Here is a 19,255-nt window from a genome sequence, read left to right as displayed (position 1 = left end):
CGCTATTTGGGCAAAAACCTTCAAATAAACATCGTTACACATTAGATTGATGAACACACAGCATTCAAACACGATGATCACAGATTAAATCAGTCTAAATCAGAGAAATATTGATACGTAAACAAAAACTAACCTGACAGCCGGAAGTGTAAACAATCCACATGCGCAGTGCACGACGGGATACGCGATTCAAAATGGCGAAGGTTGTGAAGAAAGAAGATCAATTTGAGGCGAGTTTTATATTCATATTTCTCCTTAATTCTCGCACATTTTATACAAGGGATTAATGTAACAGTAAAAGTTTAATGTAGTGATTTTGAATGTGCTAATTGATCGAGTGATAATTGATGCAATTAATGAGTTAATCAGTGTTGAAATGTAGCGTTTCCGACTCCGCCGCTTTTCGTTTTCGACGCCAGATTTTGGCGCCATCTAGCGGCGAAGTGCGAAACAATAAGCAAAATCTCGCAAACAAAGGTCGAATCCCTAATTTTTGACACAAATTATAATTTTCAGGTCGAAAAAGTCTTAGATCAACGAAAGCGAGGCAGATTTTACGAGTATTTGATTAGATGGAAAGGATTGGGTGAAGAAGATGATACCTGGGAACCAGTCCGACATCTCAAAAATTCCATGGAAGAAGTTGATAAATATTTAGCCTCTATAGAGGTAAAAATTAACTTGAATATTTTATAAACAGAATTGAAAGTGAAACAAAAATATAAATTTCACCCGATTTTACTTATTAATATTTTGTTAAAATCTTAATTTTTAGTCTCCGAAAGGTCGAGGTCGTCGGTCCCGTCGATCGGGCAGTCGTTCGCGATCGTCGTCGAGGTCTAGGTCAACGTCGAGAGGTCGTAAGCAGGCGGATAAAGCAGGGGGCGCCACCGGTAAAACTACGCGAGGACGGATGAAAACCAGCGCTAGAATTTCACAATCAAACGTATGTAATAATAGTAATAACATTTATTTATGAACTCAGCAGTTAACTCACAACTGTTGAATTGAGTCTGACGTCTACGGAGAGAAATGGCATTTCTTTGATGTACAGGGGAGAAATACCATTTAAACTTAAACGGATGAGACTGGTTTGAACTCTATCTGTTTCTCAATAGGAAGCCGGTACGAGTAGTTTGATTCCATCAACTGTCGTTTAAAATCAAATTTGAATTTTTGAATTTCAGACGACGGCACCGGTTGAAGAAACGCGAGAAGTCGAAAAGAAACAATCGTTACCGGTATCGTCTCAATTCGACTCGGACGACGACGTCGCCGCGGAAACGATCGTCGAAAAACGTCGCGTGACTCGATCAACGACGACCGTTGTCGACGGCAACAATATCACGACGACTGAATCGGTTACGGTCACCGATAGCAACAACAGTAACAGTAATGAAAGTGTTCCGCGATTTCTACAACTGAGTTGTAAATCGATACCGGTTATTATAGTAATAACCAGTTTAATAGCTTTATTCATCTCTTATTATTTCTATTATTATCAGAATCAATCGTTTAAACTCAAACACAAACAATGATTTAAATCGATGTTGTATTAATGAATGATACACAGGCAGCTCTGATTGTTTTGTACAGTGTTTTCTGTACTGAGTTTATATTTATACGCAGGACCATTTATAAAGTACGTATTCATTAGGGGTGGATCCTGATTGGACGCACGCAGCATGACGTACGTGCTCCTGTCACAATATTTCCGTGCCTTTTTGAAAAACAACAAGGCAACACTACAGTTGCTGCACAATTCTTGTGCGTACATTGTCAAGTGCCTAACAATTTGGGGCCAGTTGCTCAGGTTGTTTAGAGTTAACAAGTGGATAGTTGATATATTGACAATTAAAAGTTCATCGTTACTATGGTATTTATCTTTGACCAAGTTCTGAGCATTTGCAGTCCCTGATCTGGAAATGGTATCAAAAAATATATTGAAAGTTTCCATTTTTAAATTTGTCAGACCCCCTTTTTAACAGTAAGCCCTTTTCATTTCATTGAGTCCTCTGGGGGTCCTCTGCACTATATACATCGGCAAGAAGTACTTTATAAACGGTCTGTCAGGTTTAGGAAGACGATAGTGAAACCGAGTTGTGTTGTTTAAAAACAGACTGATATTTTTGATACTATTCCGTGGTTGTTTAGTATTTCTATTTCTGGACTGTTTTTTTTTAAATCTATCTTCAAAATAATCTATTTCTACAAACGACTATAATTCACTGTGCAATTCTGACAACAATCGTCAGTTCAGTCGTTATATATGAAATGAAACATCATAACATTAATTTGCCTGTATATTTTTAATTGAATTTCATACAAATAAATTTTACGGAAATGTTTTAAATGCGCGAATGATAAAAACATGTACAGATATTCATGTTGAATTTTCATCAAACCATTTGTCATTTTGTAAATAATTGCATTTATTTAATCCGATGAATTTAGGAAATTCCATACACTAAGTCTAATTCCATTAAGTCGTCACATAGCTGAAGTCATCAATATTTTAGAGTCCTGATTTGTATTTGCAATTTAATTTACCACGTCTTGTAAGTTATCATTTTGATATCGGTCATCGTAGTGAATGCGTCAATATTTTCAAGTCCAAAGTAGCATTTCTGAGTGCAAGTCTTGAGTTGAGCTGTATTTTAGTTCATGTTTCTGTTTCCAATTTCCACCTTTTCATTGGTTTTATGAATAGTTTCTACTGGCAGAACGAATCTATTTTGATTAGTTGATATCACATTGAGAATTAATAAATCCGTACATGATCAATAAAAAACACAATCATTGTAAATAAACTGATAATAAAATACCGTATTTATTATTATTTCCGCTTATCGTTTTCTGAAAGATGATTTCTGATCGAAGATGTTAATAAACCGGTTTGTCCCTCCATTTAACAAACTACGATCATTTACACACGTTTCTTAGTAAATAAAGGAAAGTTTGTATATAAGACACTGACAGTAATTTGAATTTAATTCTAAAGGAGCTTTCATCTTCCATCGCTTGATTACTGTGGAAAGATTTTCTGACTGATCTCGTGGGACTGGTATGGGATCATTCATTTATTACGTACGCATAAAATTTGAATTTTTCAACCCCCCTCCCCCTCTGTACGCAAAATCGGCCATTTTATCATATACATTAAGCATTACAGTACGCAATTGCACTGACCCCCCTCCCCTAATGCGCACGTAATAAATGAATGACCCCTCTGTAGAATGTTGTCCGATACAGTCCGGCCGATGGGTTAATTATCGGAATTTCATCAGTTCAACTACTGAGGGAGCAGCATAAACATCCTTTATAAGCCTATATAGCTCTGTCAGTCCACTCCCAGATGGGTCAATCATTCAACTACGGTCTCGGACGAATTGGAGTAGGACAAATCATAATTACTTATTGCTTTGTTGCAATCACAGTCAACCGTGGAAATCTATTGAGTCAGAATTAAAATACATGTAACATCCAAATTCTTGTTCAAAATATAAACATTTTATTCAAAATATATTTGTTTTATTTACAAAAAAAAATCAAGTGAATCATCGACCAATTGACAGAAACATTGCCGCAGTATGTTAGCAATAGCGTATGTCGCCTTCCCACAACCGTTGAGGAATGGAAGGAATCAAAGCATTGAAAAGCAGTTCGTCGTAATAAATCAGACTTCAACATTACACCAGAATTCAATCAATCAACTGTATGTCGGAGCACATGCCAGGTGTTGGTATTGTTTCATTTATAGAAATTCATGAGCAGTAAATTATTTCAAACGAATACGCAAGTATTCATTCAATCGATTGGTTTTGCATCAGTTTTATCGGTAATCGTAGGAATGTTGTCATCTTTATCTAATATTTCATTATCACTGGCGATATCTTCATCAGGTTTGATTTCAGCTCCGGGCGGAAAAACTGTATCGATTAACGCTGCGTCCGAATCTTCTCTTTTCATTCCTTTCAAAAATACAAAAACAATCACAGTTATCATTCACTTTAAACATCACCTATTCATGAATTGAGAATCGGTAAATAGCATTTAAATAGAATTTGAGTCCGTGTAGCGACATAAGGGATCATTCATTTATTACGTACGCATAAAATTTGAATTTTTCAACCCCCCTCCCCCTCTGTATGCAAAATCGGCCATTTTTTCATATACATTACAGTACGCAATTGCACTGTCCCCTCCCCCTCCCCTAATGCGTACGTTATAAATGAATGACCCCTTAGTATTCCTGAAGATGACTATTAGCACGAAGTCGAAAGCTTGAATTAATCTTTAGAAAGTTTTCGATTGAAATTTGTCATCATTCTTAGTGTGTCATTTTGATGGAGTAAGGTGTGATTATTACAACTGACCAGCTTCATCTGATACGGATGTGACTGGATCGGAGAGAAATTCATCTAAAACTGCTCGGTCTTCATCTATAGGAATGTCTGATACATCAACTTGATTTTCACTGCTAAAACTTGGTAACCCTGAAAATAGATTACAACAAATTTAAAGTTTTCTGTTCAAATGTTCTAACTCAATCTATAAGTTTGTGATCACCCCACCTGAAGATAGCTGTTTACAGCCAAAACATTTTGACTCTCCATAAAATTAAAAAAAGTTTTACCCTTAGAATCAGCAGAATTCGCTTTAAAATTATTTCTATTTACCGAATAAAGCAATGATTTTTCTACAAGCGTATAAAGATAGGGACTAATATCACTATTGCAAAAACACAAAATGATCGAGCGTGAAGTGATAATAAGACAGTGAATACATACTCTCCGTTCTACCAGTTTTTATATAATGTTGCATATCTTCTTCAAACGCCATTGAAAACGCTTCTTGACGATCTTTCATTTTAACCTGTTGACAGCGTTCGTGATTGGCTACTTTATCCGCGTGTTCTTGAGCAAGAATAACTAAAACATATAGAATTCATTCGATCAAATCTTTATCGTATGCAGAAGATAGTTTTGTGTTTGTGTGCGGTTGAACTTTCATCAATGAACTACGTTTTTATTTTCGTAGATCCAGTGAATACATTATCACACAGATACCAATGATGTATGTCTTTAAACGTTTACAGTGAATAATGATAATAATTGTCACACTTGTATAGCACCTATTTCACTAAACAGTTAATGTTCACTGGTGCTAAATATGGCGTCGTTTACTGCATATATGCACACTGGAACAGCCAGTGTTTCAGCAAGCGCTTAAAGGTTGCTAGGTCGTGGATACTGCGTTATTCTGCATCTAATGAGTTCCAAAGGAGGGGTGCAATGTATTTAAAAGAACGACTGCCAAAACTTGAGTGCCTTAATGTTTGTAAATGGAGGAGTGACATAGAGTTGGAACGCTGGGTGCGTGAAGGGATATAACGAACAAGCAGTATGATAAGTACGGTACTGGAGGGGGGCGAGGGCCGGGTAAGAGATATGTACAGGGCTGTGGTGGGTGGGTAGATTCTACAATAAATTTGCATACACCATAACTGGATAAAACCCCCGAACATTGATTTTTATATAAATACAAACCTCTCAATCTGTCGACTTCAGCTTTCTTTGATTCCTCGTAGGTGGCAAGTTGTAAAAGATGTGACTCTCGATTTCTCACTAATTCTTGTTGTTCGCATGTGTTTTCCAGTGCAATTAGTTCAGCTTCAATAGTTTCAGTAGCTTCATCCAACTCTCCTAATATCAAATCTCAAAATGTATTTTCAAAACACATACTACCATTAGGAAAAATCTATTTAGCTATTGACGGCTAAAATTGTACCTATAAGTTTTGATAAGTTGAGTAAAGTTTCTGTAAGCCCCGGTAATTGAGCCAATTCGCAATTCAATTTTTCCAAACCGATTACTCTGCGTTCCACATCTAAAAACAATCCCGATATGACTGCATCAATATTCTGAAATAAATAATCAACTCACTTAATATCATATATCTATACCATGTCTGAATTTAGGTAAACTGGAGACTAGATACTAGAGAACAGGGACCCGACACAAAAAGTTTTTGACCCCAGTATCCTAGGTACATATACTTTTCATATATAAACTTATAATACCTAGGATAGGCCTACTGGGGTCAAAAACTTTTAGTGTCAGGCCCCTGTGTACTAGAGACTGCTTCTGTATAAACCTTACTTCTGCCTTTTTAGCATTTTCCTCAGATGAATCGTGAATTTCAACCCATGATGTTTGAAACCTACAAAATATATGAATATTTATAAATTTTATGATTTCGCTGTTTGTGTCTCTTAATTCTCATAATTTACTATGATGATGGACTGCAAATTTTTGTTTACTTATTCAAGAGATCAGCCCCTGCGTCGATGTTTAAACTATCTCCATTTGACGATATAACATAACCCTCGACTACCTTCTTCTTTGGACTGCCAATCGATTTGATTCTAAAAAAAAAACAAAAAACATATTTCAAAATTCAACAAATCAAATCCTTGACAAATAGATCACTGAAACCAGAGAAACAACCGCAGGGGTTCTGTGCGAAAATGAAGTGTTACTGGTTAAGTGTTTGTGGTTGTTTTGTCGAGTTCAGGTGGTTGACATGGACAATTCATTATCAATCTTACCCTGCTTTTATGTCCTCTTGAACTTTCTGTAAAGTTTCCTTCAAACCTTTGAGACTAGACATTATGTATGAGTTATTGAAAGCGCAACTGTATCGAAAATTCCATGAAAATTGAAAATTCCGAACTATTCGCCAGTTACTTCCTCGTTTTGACAGAAGCCATTTTGAACGGTCACATGACTGCCAGTGAGTCCGGGTCGCAGTCTTTAATCGGTTCCGGAGCATATTCCGAACGGAAACTGATTATCAGTCATGCGCGCCAGCGATGATATATCAACAGCTGATAGCTGATATCTGTTGGCGACCACCTGGGGTTGAACACGTTTCTGAATCAGTCTCCATCTTCAAATTGGGTTTAGAATTAAATTTCAAAAAGTCAAGACAACGTTCTAAAGGTATATTCAATTGATATTCTTCAACGAGCGAGTTTGAAAATTAAACCGCATGCGTATATTGTAAGCATTTCCATTGTCCGCTATGGTCAGCTGACTAAATTCAAAATTCTCGCACGTGCGAAATGATATTTTTCGCCAGTCATGAATGCGAGCTTCTGAAAGTAGTAAGTGTACAATTTAGTTTCATACTTTACCTTTATTCGTTGACCAGGTGAATATCAAACTTACAAGAAAGAGAAGAGATGAGACAAACTTGACATGCTTGAGGAATGAGTGAATGGACAGTTTAAAAACGTGCTTGGAAACAGGTATGTGAATGTTGCTATTTTAATTTCAAATCAGTGGTATTGGAAGTGCAGTGGCAAAAGCTGTGGCAATAATTTATTCATGGGCTTGTGAATTTCCAAACGTTGACGAACGTCAGTTCATGGTCTGCATTTGCTAGATTAGCAAAATAAAATCGATACATGCAAAGTAAATGGTAACCAGTCTACCTATAAACGGGAACCAGTCTACCCATCACCCTCAGATTGCACCAGAACGCGCCTGCTTGCACGAAATTCACAAATTATCTGGGGACTGGGGAAGACTAAAAAATCCTGGGGACGCCCATGTTATGTGAATGATGTTTTTTGGATTGTAAGGTGTTGTAAGCGTCACATAGTTTATCAGGGGTTTAATAACTGATTTTATATTCAACCTGTTCAGAAAAGATTAAACGACACATTATGGAATCGGCCCTGATTATTGAAAACTTGGAAAATTGTGTTAATTTGAATAACGGTTTCTCCCCCCACAACATTTTGATCTCCAAATTTCTCGCTTCTCTTGTACCCCCCCCCCCCCCCCCGTTATACTAATTCCCTCCATTGTTTTGCCTTTATCATAGTTTGCTTGTTTCCACTCACTCACTGATTATCGCCTTTCATGTTCCTTCTCTTTGTTTTATTTGATTACCCCTTAGCTTGTCCTCCCGTTTTAATCACTTTAGCTTGTGTCTTTGTTTATTAATTACTTTAATCTACATTGCCCCTAGTTTGCCTTGCTTACTTTAGCATTGTTTTCTAGTTGTTATGTCATTACTTTAATCTATTCCCCTTTCAATATTTTAATCACTCACTCTGCTTCTATTGTTTTGGTCTTGTATAAATATCTTGTAATATTCTCCTGTACTCAGTACGCCTGATGATGGCTAATAGTCTTTAGCCGAAACGTTGCGCAAAAATATATATAACTCTTCTACTCAAGTTTCTCGTTTTGGCTGAACTTATTGTGGGATTTCTCTTGTTATATTCAACCTGTTTATCAAATGGATGCTGTTTTTTTTAATTCTCTTCTCTACTCCACAGATGGATTCAAGACTCTACTTTCGGGGAATATCAAATAAAAAATATCGATAAAAAGGCCTATGTTATTAAAAACAAAAATGGGCAGGAAATTTATAATCTTTTTTTTAAATATCAAATCTATTTAATGTTCATAATAAAGTTGGTAGGAATTATAAAGGGAAGTTCAGATCGTAAGCACTGAGTGTTTCACATGACAGTTGAGTTGTTTAGCTGATTAATGTATCAATCTCATAGTTAATGAATGATTTTATATTCAACCTGTTTATCAAACGGATGCTGTGTTTTATAATTCTCTTTATTTCACAGGTGTTTTGCAAGTTATTCGCCAGTGGTTTGGATGTCAAAACCACTGGCAGAACGATAAAAAATAATATGGAAGAAGATAAAAAAAGGCCTATATAATCACGAACAAAAAGGGGCAGTAAGTTTATAATCTTTTTTTATATCAAATGTGTTTAATGCTCAAAATTATCAATATTATCAGGAATTTTGCTTGCCCCCTCCAAAAGCTGCTTGCCTTACACAGGCAGTCCGATTGGTGGCACTATCATCCGTTGTATCAAGTGGGGAAAAAAAGCTTTGTGAAATTGCACTAGCCCGGGTAATGATAACCTACTTGCCCTGATGAGAATATACTTATCCCGGGCAATCGGAGAAGTGCTTAGATCAGACCCTGAATGAGGGTTCAGTGTTCGATCATTATACAAGAATATAGGCATCATCAGGAATTTTAAAGGGGTTAAGGATATAAGATGTTGTATAAGAGCCGAGTGTTCCACATGACTGAGTTCTAAATGTGTGTATATTGTAATGTTGACTTCATTTTACCAAGTTTCGAGAAAATCCCTTAAGGATGCAGTTAATCGTCCTCATCCTGATTTCTAAATGTATGTATTATTATTATTGTAGATCAAAGAAACATTGATTCATTGTCTGTTCGCCAGACACGACACAAAACATCATCAATGGTAATCCCCACCAGATTGATGGGGAAAATGAACGTTTTAAATTATCTAATGAGGTAAGCTATCATGTAGATTTATTCTTCTGTAATACCATCCAATCAGATCTATGGGATTCATTTGGGATCAATAAATACTCACTATGCCTAATACGTCAGGCAATTAAAGGGGTGCTGTATCATTAATAAGAGACATTCCCTAAACTGCAGTAATTCATCCTGAGTTCTAAATGTATGTATTATTATTGTAGATCAATGAAATACGGATTCATTGTCTGTGATACAGACACGGCAGAAAAAATAATCGCCGCAAATCCCCATCAGATTGATGGGGATATCATTTATTTTCAATTGTCGAAAGAGGTAAGCTATCATGTAGATTTAATATTCTTCTGTAATACCATCCAATCAGATGTATGGGATTCATTTGGGATCAATAAATACTCACTATGCCTAATACGTCAGGCAATTAAAGGGGTGCTGTATCATTAATAAGAGACATTCCCTAAACTGCAGTAATTCATACTGAGTTCTAAATGTATGAATTATTATTGTAGATCTCAACACTACGGATTCGTTGTTGTGGTACCAGAAACGGCTGAAGCAATTATAGAAGCAAATCCCCATCACATTGATGGGTATAATGTAGTTTTTGAACTGGCTCACAAGGTAAGCTATCATGTAGTTTTATTCTTCAGTAATACCATCCAATCAGATGTATGGGATTCATTTGAAACATGTCTGGAATTTAATATCAATAAATACTCACTATACGTCAGACAATTAAAGGGGTGCTGTATCATTAATAAAAGACATTCCCTAAACTGCAGTAATTCATCCTGAGTTCTAAACATGTGAATGTATTATTATTGTAGATCATTGAAATGTGGATTCATTGTATGTTCAAAAGACACAGCTCACAATATAATTGCTGATAATCCCCATCAAATTGATGGGGAAATATAATATTTGAACTTTCAAAAGGAGGTAAGCTATTTATTATCAGAGTTTGTGCATCCTAGTAAGTACGCGATTTTCTCACAAATTCCTGAATTTCTCTTACAGGACACAGAAATTAGGTCAACTGTAGAAATCTCAATCGGCATTTTTGCAGTTTGGAGCATGTACAAGGTAAATGATAACAACTAAATCTTAAATTCTTAATCCTTGAGGGAGAACAAAAACGATCAACTTCATGTCTTATTTTAGCAATTGATAACTTCCGAAAGAAAATGAATGAACTAGAATCAAAAGAATGAGGAACAGGGGTTGCTTGGAAAATGAAGAAGGTAAGAAAATATTTTATTTGCACTTTGTAATCGCATCTGTCTGTTTACGGAATCAAGGTTTTGACGACAGCAGTAACTAGTGATGTACTTCTTGAATACTTTGCGTTCGCATTTATTGCTCTGCCTCAAATAACTTTCCTGATCCACTCCCGATATCGCTACAATCTTGACACTCTTCCAAACCAACACCATTACTATCAAATGGACACTGCATTTCGGGTTATAGCTGTCAACTATTCATTCATTTGAAGAGCAGTGAATCCATCTACATGATACACATTTAGGAGGAGGATGAGTTATTGCAGTTTAGGAGTTGTGAATGTCTCTATAGCTGTTATACCCTTAACCCTGTTTTGCATAGCGGGATTTAATATTCCTCCCATCTCTGTGATTTGGGTTGGTGTATTCATCGACATATGTGTATATCTGAGTTGGACGTGTCTGACTTATCCGTACCCTACTGTATGGTTATATATTCTTTATGAAGCATACCTCTGATAGAGAATATTACTACATGGTAGCTTACCTGCATCCATCTAAACTGGACATTCTTCCCGTCAATAATATGCGGGTTGGCGGCAATGATTTTTGCCGCCACATCGGCGGATACAATCACTAACCCATGTTTTAATGAACTACAATAACAATACACATACATTTAGAACTCAGGATGAATTACTGCAGTTTAGGGAATGTCTCTTATTAATGATACAGCACCCCTTTAATTGCCTGACGTATTAGGCATAGTGAGTATTTATTGATCCCAAATGAATCCCATAGATCTGATTGGATGGTATTACAGAAGAATATTAAATCTATATGATAGCTTACCTCTTTCGACAATTGAAAATAAATGATATCCCCATCAATCTGATGGGGATTTGCGGCGATTATTTTTTCTGCCGTGTCTCCAGCACATACAATGAATCCATATTTCATTGATCTACAATAATAATACATACATTTAGAACTCGGGATGAATTACTGCAGTTTAGGGAATGTCTCTTATTAATGATACAGCACCCCTTTAATTGTCTGACGTATTAGGCATAGTGAGTATTTATTGATATTAAATTCCAGACATGTTTCAAATGAATCCCAAACATCTGATTGGGTGGTATTACTGAAGAATCAATCTACATGATAGCTTACCTCATTAGAAAATTTAAAATAAATGATATCCCCATCAATGTGATGGGGATTTGCAGCGATAATTATTTCTGCTGTTTTTTCGTCGACAACAACAAATCCGTATTTCAATGATCTACAATAATAATACATACATTTAGAACTCGGGATGAATTACTGCAGTTTAGGGAATGTCTCTTATTAATGATACTGCACCCCTTTAATTGTCTGACGTATTAGGCATAGTGAGTATTTATTGATCCCAAATGAATCCCATAGATCTGATTGGATGGTATTACAGAAGAATATTAAATCTATATGAAAGCTTACCTCTTTCGACAATTGAAAATAAATGATATCCCCATCAATCTGATGGGGATTTGCGGCGATTATTTTTTCTGCCGTGTCTCCAGCACATACAATGAATCCATATTTCATTGATCTACAATAATAATACATACATTTAGAACTCAGGATGAATTACTGCAGTTTAGGGAATGTCTCTTATTAATGATACTGCACCCCTTTAATTGCCTGACGTATTAGGCATAGTGAGTATTTATTGATCCCAAATGAATCCCATAGATCTGATTGGATGGTATTACAGAAGAATCAATCTACATGATAGCTTACCTCTGACGTACCCCGACTCATAAGAACGGCTACTGTACAAACATACACCTTGGATGGTATTACCAGAGAATAAAATTACATGATAGCTTACCTCTTTAGATAATTCAAAATAGACATTTTCCCCATCAATTTGATGGGGATTTGCTTGAAAAATTTTTTGTGCAGTGTCTGCATCACATAAAAATTTTTTGTGCAGTGTCTGCATCACATATGGCAAATCCGTATTTCATTGATCTACAATAATAATACATACATTTAGATCTCAGGATGAATTACTGCAGTTTGGGGAATGTCTCTTATTAATGAAACAGCATCCCTTTAATTGAATCCCATACATCTGATTGGATGGTATTACTGAAGAATCAATCTACATGATAGCTTACCTCATTAGAAAATTTAAAATAAATGATATCCCCATCAATGTGATGGGGATTTGCAGCGATAATTATTTCTGCTGTTTTTTCGTCGACAACAACAAATCCGTATTTCAATGATCTACAAAAATAATACATACATTTAGATCTCTGGATGAATTACTGCAGTTTAGGGAATGTCTCTTATTAATGATACTGCACCCCTTTAATTGCCTGACGTATTAGGCATAGTGAGTATTTATTGATCCCAAATGAATCCCATAGATCTGATTGGATGGTATTACAGAAGAATAAAACTACATGATAGCTTACCTCTTTGACTTTAGACAATTCAAAATGAATAATTTCCCCATCAATGTGATGGGGATATTACCATTTATCATTCTTTGTGCCGTTTCTGGGGACACAACCACAAATCCATATTTCTTTGATCTACGATAATAATACATACATTTAGAACTCGGGATGAATTACTGCAGTTTAGGTAATGTCCTCTAATAATGATACAGCACCCCTTTAATTGTCTGACAATTAGGCATAGTGAGTATTTATTGATCCCAAATGAATCCCATACATCTGATTGGATGGTATTACAGAAGAATATTAAATCTATATGATAGCTTACCTCTTTCGACAATTGAAAATAAATGATATCCCCATCAATCTGATGGGGATTTGCGGCGATTACTTTTTCTGCCGTGTCTGTATCACAGACAATGAATCCGTATTTCATTGATCTGCAATAATAATACATACATTTAGAACTCAGGATGAATTACTGCAGTTTAGGGAATGTCCTCTAATAATGATACAGCACCCCTTTAATTGCCTGACTGAGGTTTTATTGATTCCAAATGAACCCCATACACCTGATGAGGGCGGCTGCTGCTGCTGCTGCCTTCCTTTTTGCATATGATAATTTTAACATTCTGCTGAAGGAGATGAGGCCATGAAAAGATGTTTCTGTTTGGATTCTTAACTTTTTTCCATCAACCTCAATATTGAGAGTAGGTCTTTCCCTATTGCATTTGATTGATTTATACGTTCAGCTGAAGATGAGGCCACGAAAATAGAGATGTATGCATATTGGCCCAGGTTCAGCTGCTGCTGCTGCTGCTGCTGCTGCTGCTGCTGCTGCTGCTGCTGCTGCTGCTGCTGCTGCTGCTGCTGCTGCTGCTGCTGCTACAGGGGCTGTTTCTGTTTCTGCTACAGGGGCTGTTTCTGTTTCTGCTGCTTTCCCTTTTATATTTGATTAATTTATACATTCAGCTGAAGGAGATGAGGCTATGAAAAGAGAGATGCTTGTGTTAGAATGCTTTTGTTTCTACCACAACCTCTACGTATATTGAGAGCAGTCTTTTCCGATGATGATTTTTTGTGCCGTTCCTGGGGCCACAACTACGAATCCGTATTTCTTTGATCTACAATAATAATACACACATTTAGAACTCAGCATATGGGTATTTATTGATTTCAAATGAATCCCATATATCTGATAATGGCTGTTAGGAAAAAAGCCAAAATGTTGTATGTTCAGTTGGGAACGGATAGACCTTTATCCATTAATAGGCTTCTCATGCTTTAGTCTGCCTTGAAGCAAAGATTAAATTGAACTTACTTTTAAGTGTCTTTTATCTTTTTAATAATAGAAAAATTAAATATGTATTTCTGTATATTTAAGTCTAGTAATCGACGGTCGAGGTGTTTTTGAGAGAACCCGCTAAGAATTCAGCTAGAAATTTTATTCGTGTGCGCTGAAACATTTATGGGTGACCCAATTATTTCTTATTTTTAACAAAAACACTATTGAAGATTATCAACGTAATTGGATTCCAATTCACTTCATTGTAAAGCCATAATTTATAAATTAGTTGATTTTGGAGAGGTTGTTTTTTTATTTTTTATGGAACGCACTGTAGATCTATAGTTTGGTAGCGTTAAAATCGATTTACTCAGTTGATTCAGTTCAGTATGAGCCGTGAACTTCTGGCTCGGCGGCACCTCGATACAGGTTGTTTATGTTCCTATATGGCGCTTGGTTTGGTTACGATGAAACAAACTTGACATTTCGTTGGGACCGGATAGGCCTATAATTTATATAGACCTCCATTGATTAATGGGCTTCTCATGTTCTAGAAGTCGGCCTTGTGCTAAGCAAAGATTAAATTGAAATTACTTTAAGTAAATCTTTTTTTTTTAAATAGTTTTTTTCCGTCGCGAGAGCTGTAAGTAGTGCGTTTAGTAGGTATGTTCATCGGAAGATTTGTGTGTTTTTGAGATAACCCGCCAAGAAGTGGCTAGACAAATCAAAAACTGCCTAATATAGGAACCAATCAACATCTATCTTGCATAAGCCAGCCGATTACTGCAAACTTGTGCTAAGCAAAGATTAAATTGAACTTACTTTTAGGTTAATCTTTTTTTTTTAAATAATAGTTTTTTCTATCGCAAGAGTGAGTCTTGTACGTATAGTTAGTATGTCTGTCGGAAGTTGTGTGTTTTTGAGAGAACCCACTAAGAAGAGGCTAGACAAATCAAAAACTGCCTAATATTGGAACCAATCAACATCTATCTTGCATAGGCCAGCCGATTACTGCAAACTTGTGCTAAGCAAAGATTAAATTGAACTTAAAGTTTAAGTTTTTGTCGTTTATATCTTGTTATATTTTGTCGTTTGATCAAGTGTTGATTATCGTATTATCGTCAGAAGTTTTGTGTGTTTTTGAGAGAACCTGCTAAGAAGAATTAGGTTGACTATTTCTGCTCCAGCTTCATTAAACCACCTTCTACTCCCCAAGAAAATATGTATTCTCAGCCATAATTTCTAAATTTCTAAACTTACATTCCTTAAGCGGGTCGCGCTTCGTAGCCGCTGCTTCATGGGTGTTCTTCTTGGTGGAATCTGTAAGAGAATTCAGGAGAAAATTCAATTCCTTGAATGGTTTACACTAAACTTGTTCTTATCCAGATATCTACAAGATATCAAGATGAAAAAGATATCGAGATGAAAGTAGAATTAGGTTGACTATTTCTGCTATGCATGGAAGGTGAACAAGATGAAAATTTTGTATATTAAATTCTTGGCCTTAATTTCTAAGTTTCTAAACTTTGATTTTTAGTATTAGAAGCTACTAGTAACCTTTCATATTGCATCTCAGAACCTCAATTTTTCAAATTTTCTCCGTCACAAGTCCCGTGGATTCGTCTGTTTTAAGAACAGTCAGACCTGACCACACCACGCCGTCATGTGTGATACAAGTGCTTACTACACCAATCTGAACCCCTTTTAAAAGTTCCTGCCAACACCTATATTTTTACAACCTTATAAACAACTTTAGAAAAATGATTCATCGATACTAACCGTCCGTTTTTGTCTTTTATGATAACAATTTTTTTTTATTTCCCCAAATGATTTTATTTTTTCTTTAATATCTTTTACCCTTGTTTTTAATGTTATATCCGAAAATCTCATTTTGCAATAATCCATCTATGGAAGAAAGGAGAAAATTATAAATAAAACACAGCATCCTTTTAATAATCAAGTTGAATATAAAATCAGTCATTAAACCCCCGATAAATCAAGTCTCACGTGACAAATCTTCCCAGTTTGGTGCACAGAAGGCAGGCTGATATAATCGAGATTTATAATCTTGATAAACAGGTTGAATATAAAATCATTCATTAACTATGAGTGGTATATTTCAGCTAAACAAGTTTTGATGCAGTAAATGCCAAAACTTAACTGACACAAGTTTAAAACTTCTGCCAACGTCTATATTCCTTTATTATGAACATTAAATATATTATGATAGCTTACCTATCTATATGATGTTGGTTTTCGCTAATTATGGTTTCTACCACGTTTGCTGATGAAGAAGGAACAGATATTATTTGTTTTTCTATATCTTGCTTTTGGGCCCCATACCAATTAGAAAGTAATTACTTGAACAATACCGGTATTCAATATGGAACATACCTTGGATGGTATTACTGAAGAATAAAACTACATGATAGCTTACCTCTTTAGACAATTTAAAATAGATGATATCCCCGTCAATTTGATGGGGATTTGCAGTGATAATTTTTTCTGCCGTGTCTGTATCACAGACAATGAATCCGTATTTCATTGATCTACAATAATAATACATACATTTAGAACTCGGGATGAATTACTGCAGTTTAGGGAATGTCTCTTATTAATGTACAGCATCCCTTTAATTGTCTGACGTATTAGGCATAGTGAGTATTTATTGATATTAAATTCCAGACATGTTTCAAATGAATCCCATACATCTGATTGGATGGTATTACTGAAGAATAAAATTTCATGATAGCTTACCTCTTTAGACAATTTAAAAACTATATTTTCCCAATCAATGTGATGGGGATTCGCAGATTATTTGTTCAACTGTTACCGCTGAACATAGAATAAATCCATATCTCTGTGATCTACAATAATAATGATGAGGACTTGGATAGAATTATCAAATAATCATGATGACTTACCTTCGATAATTTAAATGACACATCAGTGCCATTTATCCTGTGGGGATTTGCATCTATAATGCTAATCCCCACAGCGGCTGATACCGTCACAAAACAATATCTTTGTGATCTACAATGAAAATATACATTGCTCAGGAGTTGTAGGAGTTACTGCAGTTTAGGAGTTGTAAATGGCTAGTTGTTTATTATAACCAATTATGGGTAGTGTTTTAAGTATATCACTATACCCGGCAGTCTATAAAACCGGGCCCAGGAAATTTCCTTTTGCCATTGTCTTGTAAAATTGCTGTTTTGGACGCAGGGTTCAAAGGAAAGATTTGATGGACCCATTTTACTCCACTGGATTTATGCGTTTTAGTAAACCCCTGATAAACTACTGTTATATGTAGCACAAATGCTTACAATCTGAAACCCCTTTAAACATTCCTGGCGATGCCTTTATTCATGTACAGTAATTTCAGTAAAAAGTCATAAATTTACTGCCCGTATTTATTCCTTATAACTACGGCCTTCTTGATTTGGCCAAATTTTTTTAATTTTTTTTTCTAACTTGCCACTGTTGTCTTAGTTGATATTTTTTTTCCAAATAAAATCGAATCCATCTGTGGAATTGAATGAGAAAATTATAAATAAAACACAGCTGGATGTGATAAACATGTTGAATATAGAATCAGTCAATTAGCAAATGGTGTCATGTGTGACACAACATCTCACAATCTGAACCTTCTTTAAACATTCCTGGCGATGCCTTTATTCTTATGTCATGTAAATTGAACTATTGATTTGAGTAAAAAGTCTGCCTGTTTTTATTTTTGATTCCAAGCGCCTTCTTTATGAGGCTGTAATTTCTTGATTTTATTTGAGGCTTTGGGAACTTGTTTAAACGAGACAAAATGACACTGAACACGGGGGATTCGGTTCCATATTTAACCACCTCATACACCATATGAGGTCACAAACAGGCTAGAAAAACATTACTGATTGAGATTTTGATTTCTTAAATTCTCGACCATAAAACTTACTATTCTGCGTCTTGTTGTTTATAATTCCTACCAACACCTATTACTTTATTATGAACATTAAACACATTTGAAATCAAGATTTTAAACTTACTGCCCCTTTTTGTTTTTAATGAAATAAACTTTTTTTATTTCTCCTAATTTTTAAAAAATATTTTTTATTTTTTTTGGATTCGATCTTCCCCTGAAGTAGAGTTTAGCCTCCATCTGTGAAATAAAGAAGAGAATTATAAAACACAGCAACACATGAGATTGGTTCATTAATCAGCTAAACAACTCAACTGTCATGTGAAACACTCAGTGTTTATGATCTGAACTTCCCTTTATAATTCCTACCAACGTCTATATTACTTAATTATGAACATTAAACACATTTTAAATAAAGAAAAAAGATTATAAACTTACTGGCGCTTTTTGTTTTTAATGAAAAAAACTTTTTTTATTTTTCCATACTTTTTCAATTTAGTTAGAATTTTTCTGTGGTTAGCTGAACCTCTAAAGTACAGATTACAATTCATCTGTGGAGTAAAGAAGAGAATTATAAAACACAGCATCCGTTTGATAAACAGGTTGAATATAAAATCATTCATTAACTATGAGATTGATACATTAATCAGCTAAACAACTCAACTGTCATGTGAAACACTCAGTGTTTATGATCTGAACTTCCCTTTATAATTCCTACCAACGCTTATATTACTTAATTATGAACATTAAATACATTTTAAATAAAGAAAAAAGATTATAAACTTACTGGCGCTTTTTGTTTTTAATGAAAAAAACTTTTTTTATTTTCCCATACTTTTTTAATTTAGTTTGAATTTTTCTTCTGTTCGCTAAACCTCTGAAGTACAGATTCATCTGTGGAGTAAAGAAGAGAATTATAAAACACAGCATCCGTTTGATAAACAGGTTGAATATAAAATCATTCATTAACTATGAGATTGATACATTAATCAGCTAAACAACTCAACTGTCATGTGAAACACTCA

General features: G+C 35.2%; 2 protein-coding genes across 2 annotated transcripts; one reads left to right on the top strand and one right to left on the bottom strand.

Annotated features, from left to right (window-relative positions):
* The first annotated feature begins 12 nt into the window (after positions 1–12).
* Positions 13–2,947, top strand: LOC141901849 (uncharacterized). The gene is made up of 4 exons (XM_074789358.1): positions 13–230; positions 517–669; positions 776–946; positions 1,188–2,947. Exons 1-4 carry the CDS (start codon positions 162–164, stop codon positions 1,536–1,538), a joined length of 744 nt encoding a protein of 247 aa, XP_074645459.1. The 5' UTR covers positions 13–161; the 3' UTR covers positions 1,539–2,947.
* Positions 2,948–3,488: 541 nt separating this feature from the next.
* LOC141901848 (dysbindin-like) lies at positions 3,489–6,987 on the bottom strand. Its single transcript, XM_074789357.1, has 8 exons — positions 6,611–6,987; positions 6,323–6,427; positions 6,162–6,222; positions 5,791–5,923; positions 5,550–5,705; positions 4,791–4,931; positions 4,377–4,496; positions 3,489–3,971 (listed from the first exon to the last, which is right to left on the bottom strand). Exons 1-8 carry the CDS (start codon positions 6,832–6,834, stop codon positions 3,808–3,810), a joined length of 1,104 nt encoding a protein of 367 aa, XP_074645458.1. The 5' UTR covers positions 6,835–6,987; the 3' UTR covers positions 3,489–3,807.
* Positions 6,988–19,255: the final 12,268 nt, after the last annotated feature.

The sequence above is a fragment of the Tubulanus polymorphus genome, chromosome 3 (assembly GCF_964204645.1).
Source record: "Tubulanus polymorphus chromosome 3, tnTubPoly1.2, whole genome shotgun sequence".
Lineage (NCBI taxonomy): Eukaryota > Metazoa > Nemertea > Palaeonemertea > Tubulaniformes > Tubulanidae > Tubulanus > Tubulanus polymorphus.
This window is presented reverse-complemented; position numbering and strand designations above follow the sequence as displayed.

Bases quoted from the DNA above. Each gene is read 5' to 3' on its own strand.
- LOC141901849 (XM_074789358.1), top strand. From the start codon at position 162: ATGCGCAGTGCACGACGGGATACGCGATTCAAAATGGCGAAGGTTGTG. The intron at 231-516 runs GCGAGTTTTATA...TATAATTTTCAG, and splicing joins AGAAAGAAGATCAATTTGAG to GTCGAAAAAGTCTTAGATCA. The intron at 670-775 runs GTAAAAATTAAC...CTTAATTTTTAG, and splicing joins AATATTTAGCCTCTATAGAG to TCTCCGAAAGGTCGAGGTCG.
- LOC141901848 (XM_074789357.1), bottom strand. From the start codon at position 6,834: ATGCTCCGGAACCGATTAAAGACTGCGACCCGGACTCACTGGCAGTCA. The intron at 5,706-5,790 runs GTACAATTTTAG...ATTTGATATTAG, and splicing joins CAACTTATCAAAACTTATAG to GAGAGTTGGATGAAGCTACT. The intron at 4,932-5,549 runs GTTTGTATTTAT...TATATGTTTTAG, and splicing joins TGAAGTCGACAGATTGAGAG to TTATTCTTGCTCAAGAACAC.